This window comes from Tuber melanosporum, assembly GCF_000151645.1.
Source record: "Tuber melanosporum whole genome shotgun sequence assembly, scaffold_163, strain Mel28".
In the NCBI taxonomy this organism is placed as follows: Eukaryota; Fungi; Ascomycota; class Pezizomycetes; order Pezizales; family Tuberaceae; genus Tuber; species Tuber melanosporum.
The window spans coordinates 237,220-243,987 of NW_003298823.1; the positions used below are offsets into that span (position 1 = coordinate 237,220).

The following is a 6,768-nucleotide window of genomic DNA, read 5'->3' on the forward strand; positions in this document are numbered from 1 at the left end:
ATCACCAAGGCCTAAAACATTATCAGACTACTGCCAATCTACGGGATCGTGGTAACAGCAAAGACACCTTTTTAATAATTATCCCACCAAGGCTATGACCAATAAGCACAAGCGGCCTTTCTCGCTTCTGGACAAAATCAACTTAAATGCCAAACTAACTGCGAATAGCAACACACCTCTGGTGTAGATCTCAACAACTTCACGTCGACTAGCAAGCTCTGCGCACTATCCAGGGACTCGACTACCGCACGACTCCGCGCCACTCTAGCGTCGTATCCGAAGGTAGCGATGCGTGCCCTTGGGACCTGATGTGGGAGAAAGTCCCTCAACCACATTTTATCCGTCGCCTCATGAATCCACGAGCGGAACGCATGACCACCAAGGCCGTGCACAGCGATTATACTATTAAGCATCAATTAGGCACCCACCTCACCCGACAGCAATTTTACCCTCTGAATCTCTTCGTCATCATGACTACTAGGGAGAGGAGGAGGAGACACACTCAACATTAGCGTCTGTACGCTCCGGATTTAACACGTGCATGCCATAAACCGGCTCCCCCAACTTCTATCAAATCCGTCAACACAACATCCGTGGAAAGGTTTTACTACCCGCTTAATACGCACCTTATCACCACCGCCGGACGACTTGGACTTTTTCCCCCGCCCCAACTCAATCCCATCGTCCCTCCTCCGGGGGAATAAGGTCGTCCGGACAATTTTTCGAAGTGTGGACATCGTGGCTGTTGTTGTTTGTTATCGGGAGTGGGCCAGATAAGTAGGATATAGTGCGAGGATGGCGTTACACCCAGTCAAGAACTGAGCTAATGGAACGGCCCACTATAATGAAATGAAATGGAATAGAAAAAATACACCCGCCAGTAAGACGGACAAACCGACTTTGAGACTTTTGACAGTGTTGTGGCCTGCTGTCTCCCTTGCCTTCCCGCGGCGGGGTAGGATTAGGGGTGTTGACGTTTTACAGAAGCAGGGGTAGTACATTGGATGGCCTGGTTTAGCTCGATACGTGGCTCGCGTCGGGTGGTCCATTCCTCTATGTTTTAACGGGAGGAGAAACTTCTTGAATGCCAAAGTTTTAAATTTCAACAAAGAATAACTCGGCTACCTATAATGATAGCCACATTTATTTAATGTGCGCAGATTAATCACTGGGAACATCAGGTCGGGGGCTGTGGTGTTGCTGTAGCCTAGCGGATTCGGAGTCCGAGGTGCGGATGTCTTTTTCGTCAACCAATCAGATGTCTATCAACCGGGCACAGAATATCACCCGGAGCCTCGCTATCGGGAAGATCACACGGGGGTGGCCCCACAACGTTACATTATAATCGAGAGAGAAGGAGCATATTGTGGGCTAGCGAGTGCAAGTTCTCAACCCTTTCCTCGTCTTTTCCTCTAATAAACAATCCAAAACGGTATCGTCTATAGACAATGAGCACCCCAGAAGTCTGCCCTTCCTTCCAAACCCCCTTCTCAACTCCCGCGAACAACCTCCTCTGGACACCCTCACCATCACCGACCACGTCAAGTGCGGCAGCAGAGCCGCCGCCAAAGCCCTTGCTCACCCTCTCAGCGGCAGACTACACCTCACTGCACACGTACATCACGACAACAACTGTCCTCCCTCAATCGTACCAGGCCTACAAAACCCTCTACCCGGACGTCCTGAGCCCGCTAACGGCATCGAACCTCTACTCGAGAACGGGGCAAACACTCGTTTCCACAGCGGCACTGACAAAGTCGTACCAACTCTCCTTTAGCGACATCTCGAGCATCGCCACTGCAATCATTGGCTTCGCAACGGAGGCGCGGCTATGGTATCCGCGGCTGCAATCGCAGTTGCAAGGACTGGATGCGACGCCTACGGCAGCGCGCCAAGGTGGGGAGTGGGAGGGGAGGAGGGGGGCTGCGGTCACGGTGTTGAAGATCCTGTGTAATTTGGCGGAGAGGAAGGAGGAGAGGATTGGGGTTATTTTAGCACAGTTTACTTCGGTCGGTGCCCGCCCATATAGAATGGAGGGAGTGAAGTGGGGTTGGAGAAGCTGAATGTTTTTTTTCTCTGGGGGTGGTATAGCTACGTGCCGAGACGTTACACTTAAAGTCTACAATTGAGGAAATCACCAATGAGCTGTCCGCTCTCCAAGACACCATAACAAGGGAATCTGCAGATAGGTCGGCGAGGTTACAAGCCCTACGTATCCAGCGGGCCCTAGTGGAAGAAGAGCGTAGTGAGCGCAATCGGGAACGAAACCGCGCGTTCCTCAATCTGGGATATAGTACCCGTCCCCCCTTTCCTCACTTCCACCGCGAACTAAAAACCGGCAGTGTTCGTAAACCCCATCCTCGGCCTCCTCACCACCGCAGCGACAGTCTCCAACGTCCAGACAGCATACGAGTCCAAACGCCGCGAGCGCAACAACCTTGACGACGAAATCGGCGCCGTCCACCACGGCCTGGCTGACCTCGAGAAAGCCACAATCACGACGTGCTCGCTGGAAATCGCGCTCACCGGCATCCTCTCCGTCGTCGATGCCTTCTTGCAAGTGTGCGGTTCCATTAAGGCCACCTTCCGCATCATGCAAACGAACTTTGAGCTCGTGTCTACTTCCTTGCATGCTACATGTGATTCCACTGCCGGTGATGGGTTTTCGTGGGCTATTGAGGACTTGCGGAGGGCTTGCGAGGTTTGGGAGATGGTTGCGGAGAGGGCGTATGAGTTTCAAAGTGAGGAGTTCTTGAAGGTTTGTGTTAAGAAGAAAGAGTAATCGGGGGGTATTGCTGTTTCTGGATTAAGGTGGGGTTTATCGTGGGCTTGGTGGATTATGGTTGGGGGTTTCTTTTGTTAAAGTTTTATGGTAGGCTTGGTGTTTGCAATGATATATGTGCCCATATGATACGAAAGAAGGAACGCCGGGTGATGACAAAAGAAATAACATCAGTTCGCTCCTAAAGCCCCAGTTAAAAACGCCAAACCCTCGACAAAGAGCACCGTACCCCACTAACACGCCCTAGCCCCCACCGTGAAGCCAATCCCAAGTTGACCTTGCTAGTATGATACCGCACATCCGCCGCCTAGAGAGGGAAATCATGCCAGAAGTGAAATTAAAGAGAATAAAGACAGAAAGAAAGTAGTAAGTTGTAAGAACGAAAAGCGAACATCAAAACGACCACCCCGCATTAGTGAGTTCTACTTGACCCCTCCCTTCACAGGCACCTGCTGCACAGACGCCATCGGGTGAACAAGCACCTCCACAGCGCCCGGCGACCCACTCCGATGCCAGACAGCAAGCATAGTCCTGCAACTCGCACAACTGTGTGCAACGTCCTTAAACGCATTGAACATGTACGGGATGCACCCCAGACTCGTCACGAAACAGAGGAGGAGTGCGGCCAGACTAAACAACCCCACCACTATTAGCAAGCGGCTCATAGCGAGCGCACGGGGGGGAGCAGTACTGCGTTGTGTTTCCGATCTCGTAGGTAACCACGGTCAACCCACGTGCGTTGCATACCGGGCACTGGACCGGCGCCGGGGAGCGCGTCAGCGATTGAAGGGGCACCGTGTTTATGTAGAGTCCCGGGGCGCCGCCAGTTACCGGGGCCTGTGGTTGATGCTGCTGCGGTTGTTGCGGTTGTTGTGGTTGCGGCTTTGGTGGTTCGGATGCTATGGGGGGTTCTTCGGGAGGCGCGGTGCCCTTGGGAGGAGGGTACTTTGGGTCCGGTTGGATCTCACCGGATGCTGGAGGTGGAAGGTCACTTGCCATTTTGGTTATGCCCATTTTGGTTATGCCCATTTTGTTTGCCCTTTTTGCTCTTGGACGGGTTTGTTGGCGGTGACGGTGAAGGTGAGGATGCGTGAGTGAGGAAGGATAATGGTAGGGGAGCGGTGGCGGTTTGTGGGATTATATAAGGGTTGCAAGGGTGGATACAATGGTGGATAATTTGATTGAATGGAGACGGGTTCAGAGCATACCCGTACTCTACTGCAATACGTAAAACCAACACTCGGCGGGCAGGCAGTGCACACTTTATCATTCCATTGGATTTTGGCGTCCTATACTCGAGTACTCAGGACAGGTAGGTCAAGCTAACCTACGGTAAGGCTTTGTTGGGATATTGGATACTGGCAGGCAAGTTGTAAGTGGCATAGACCACCAATAGCAATGGAGGGTGGAGCGGAACCCGGCAAATTTTCAATTGTTTTCTGGACTCGCCACACACACAGAGCACAGCACCGCACTCGTCTACGATAGTACGGTATGGTATCACAAACTGCGATGCAGCCTTTTGTCCAACCTGATTTCTAGTTCTAAATACGGTACGAGTGCATGCGGGGCTGAAGCTTTGAGGGGTGGTTGCTAAACATAGCTACCCAGAAGACGGGTATCATATCACCACAATCCTCGATCACAGTACTCGTGCTCGAGTACCATTGAAGCCAGGGAGGCGAAGAAGGACAATAAATTGTATTGAAAGAGAACCGTACAAGTAACCCCGAGAGCTAATGCACCGGCATTCTATCACCAACTGTGCCCTGTACAGTACCCGCAACACCACCCAGATCTGAAGCGAAAGGCCAAAATTTGGTTGTATGCACTAGCCGCCGCCTCCACAAAATGTGGACCCAATACCGGCACCGTATGGCCCCCTCATCCACACCATTTCTGCGGTTGATCGAGACAGCAGGCCAAGATACCGGTGAGGGAGGTTTTCAGGCCTTTTCCCCCTTGCCTAATTGTGACTGCGACCGTCTGGTAAACCGGATGATAAGTGGACGAACAATGGACCCGCAGGCATGCCGGGTAACGAGGCTATCGGACGAAGAAACAAAGAGGTGGAAAGTCACAATTGTGATAGAAAGCTGTGGCGGTTTGGTCCGCAGGTTGCATTATTTGATCTGAGGAAGGGAAGGAGTCATGCGGGCGTGAGTTGAGGGGGGGACAAGCTATCTGCCAAATAGGAAATTCTGCAGGCCCACATGATACCACTCCTGATTGGTAAATTCTGCCTGCCCAGGATTCAGCAGGTGCCTCTGCACCTCAGCAGAGCCACCACGTTCAGTCTGCCCCACTGGGGTTACCCGACCGGTAGGTTTCACCATGGTACCTATCATAATAACATTATCTTTCTACAAAAATACAAGGAACAATTTTTATCACTCGTAGATACCGCATTATAATGCGATATGCTTTCTACTTTAGATACTTTGTGCAATCAGTACTCACAGCGAGTACAGTGTGGTTCAAACATATTAGCCTGCAGCTCGTATGCTGAGAGACTCCACAATATGGCATGTCGAGACACATGGTGACACTAAAGAACAGGTTGCCAACAGGCCAGTACGGACAATAAACCAGTTTGCTGGTCATCTCTATTAAGCACCATATGTAATCAGTTAAGGTAACACTGGTCATAATACAATTTCTTCAAATCACAATCATGAGTCGGCTATTACCTGTATCCCTGAAGATATTATTTTATTTCATCCCCTATTATCCACAATTTCAGTACCAAAAGACATAGTAAACACTGCTTTAGCAATCTGGCCTATAAGTACAGATAATCAGTTGCATTACTATATATTAACAGCTAGTCAAAGATTATAAGGCACTCCAATTAGTAGACTGTAGCCAATTCTAATAGTAGTTAAGATAGGCTAAATCTAGAATCTTTTAGTAAGTGGAAAAGTGTTTAAAAAGACTAATCAGATTTTCTTTGTTTTCATTAGATACTCAGAAAGTTAAAGGTTAAAGTAGGAGAATAAAAGATTGTTGTTAAGAACTTGTTTTATTATTAAAATACCAGGGGGTACAATGAATCATAACACGACTCTGGGGAATACTATTACAGATACTGTTGGGGGAAATTTCTAATTCAGGTCTTTTCCGGTTTGAATAACTTTTGCTGTATCAAGGGGAAGGTTTCTAGTGTTTTGTTATAATGGATGAGATTGTTTGGGAGTTGAGAGAGAGAAAATTTACTTGTTGTACTCAGGAGATTTCTCCCATCTTTCTTCTCAATAGAGTTTTCAACAACGTGTGAACCCATGAAAAGAAAACAAGTCTGAACTACGAAATCCGAACACTATTGAAACAAATATACAAGTGAAGTAGGAGTGAATTCAAACAACTCTACAATTTTAGATACAGGAATAAGCCAAAGCACTGTGCGGTTCTAACCTATTGTGGATTCTTGTTTGATTTTAAGCCCTTTTGTTTTCATCTGCCCACAGCTCTAACTAAATTATCTTCGAACCAACTACGATTACCTTTTAATGATCCGACAGAATATTATTCTTTCATTGGTACTCTGAAACAGATTTTTGTGATTACTATGCCGGAAAAGACGTTGCTTTCTTATCCTATTAGCCTTGTGAAAGAAATTTCAAATTGTTTCTACTACTACTCTCTACTTTTTTGTCCGGGAAACTAATACTCCCAAAAACTTCAGCAAAGCAGTCAACTATAATGAGCAACTCAATCAACATTTCAGAGATCTTGCCCATTGGTATTTCTGTTCCACATCTCTATCAGTTTTCCCCTTTCCTTTAAGTTCTATACGTATAGGTCGATTCTCAATCTACTGACACCCATTTACAATTAAAGGAAATATTTCTACTCTGATAAAGATCAATCTCTTCAATGGTAGCAATACAAATATGGGTGAAAGCGTAGATGAATACTCGAATGACATTGAAACTGTGGCCCTAGTTCAACGTTTTAGGCTATACCCACCCGCACAGGTCAGTTGA

At 48.2% G+C, this 6,768-nt stretch overlaps 2 protein-coding genes; one reads left to right on the top strand and one right to left on the bottom strand.

Annotated features, from left to right (window-relative positions):
* The first annotated feature begins 1,363 nt into the window (after positions 1 to 1,363).
* Positions 1,364 to 2,911, top strand: GSTUM_00003238001 (uncharacterized protein). XM_002836868.2 has 3 exons: positions 1,364 to 2,009; positions 2,092 to 2,293; positions 2,343 to 2,911. The coding sequence occupies exons 1-3, from the start codon at positions 1,449 to 1,451 to the stop codon at positions 2,780 to 2,782; spliced, it is 1,203 nt and encodes a 400-aa protein (XP_002836914.1). The 5' UTR covers positions 1,364 to 1,448; the 3' UTR covers positions 2,783 to 2,911.
* Positions 2,912 to 3,877, bottom strand: GSTUM_00003239001 (uncharacterized protein). XM_002836869.2 has 2 exons: positions 3,474 to 3,877; positions 2,912 to 3,412 (listed from the first exon to the last, which is right to left on the bottom strand). The coding sequence occupies exons 1-2, from the start codon at positions 3,809 to 3,811 to the stop codon at positions 3,205 to 3,207; spliced, it is 546 nt and encodes a 181-aa protein (XP_002836915.1). The 5' UTR covers positions 3,812 to 3,877; the 3' UTR covers positions 2,912 to 3,204.
* Positions 3,878 to 6,768: the final 2,891 nt, after the last annotated feature.

What these genes read in the sequence shown, in the direction of transcription:
- GSTUM_00003238001 (XM_002836868.2), top strand. Translation starts at nt 1,449, where the DNA reads ATGAGCACCCCAGAAGTCTGCCCTTCCTTCCAAACCCCCTTCTCAACT. An exon ending in TTTTAGCACAGTTTACTTCG is followed by an intron (nt 2,010 to 2,091) that starts GTCGGTGCCCGC and finishes GGGGTGGTATAG; the next exon opens with CTACGTGCCGAGACGTTACA. An exon ending in GTTCCTCAATCTGGGATATA is followed by an intron (nt 2,294 to 2,342) that starts GTACCCGTCCCC and finishes AAAAACCGGCAG; the next exon opens with TGTTCGTAAACCCCATCCTC.
- GSTUM_00003239001 (XM_002836869.2), bottom strand. Translation starts at nt 3,811, where the DNA reads ATGGGCATAACCAAAATGGGCATAACCAAAATGGCAAGTGACCTTCCA. An exon ending in GAGATCGGAAACACAACGCA is followed by an intron (nt 3,413 to 3,473) that starts GTACTGCTCCCC and finishes GGGGTTGTTTAG; the next exon opens with TCTGGCCGCACTCCTCCTCT.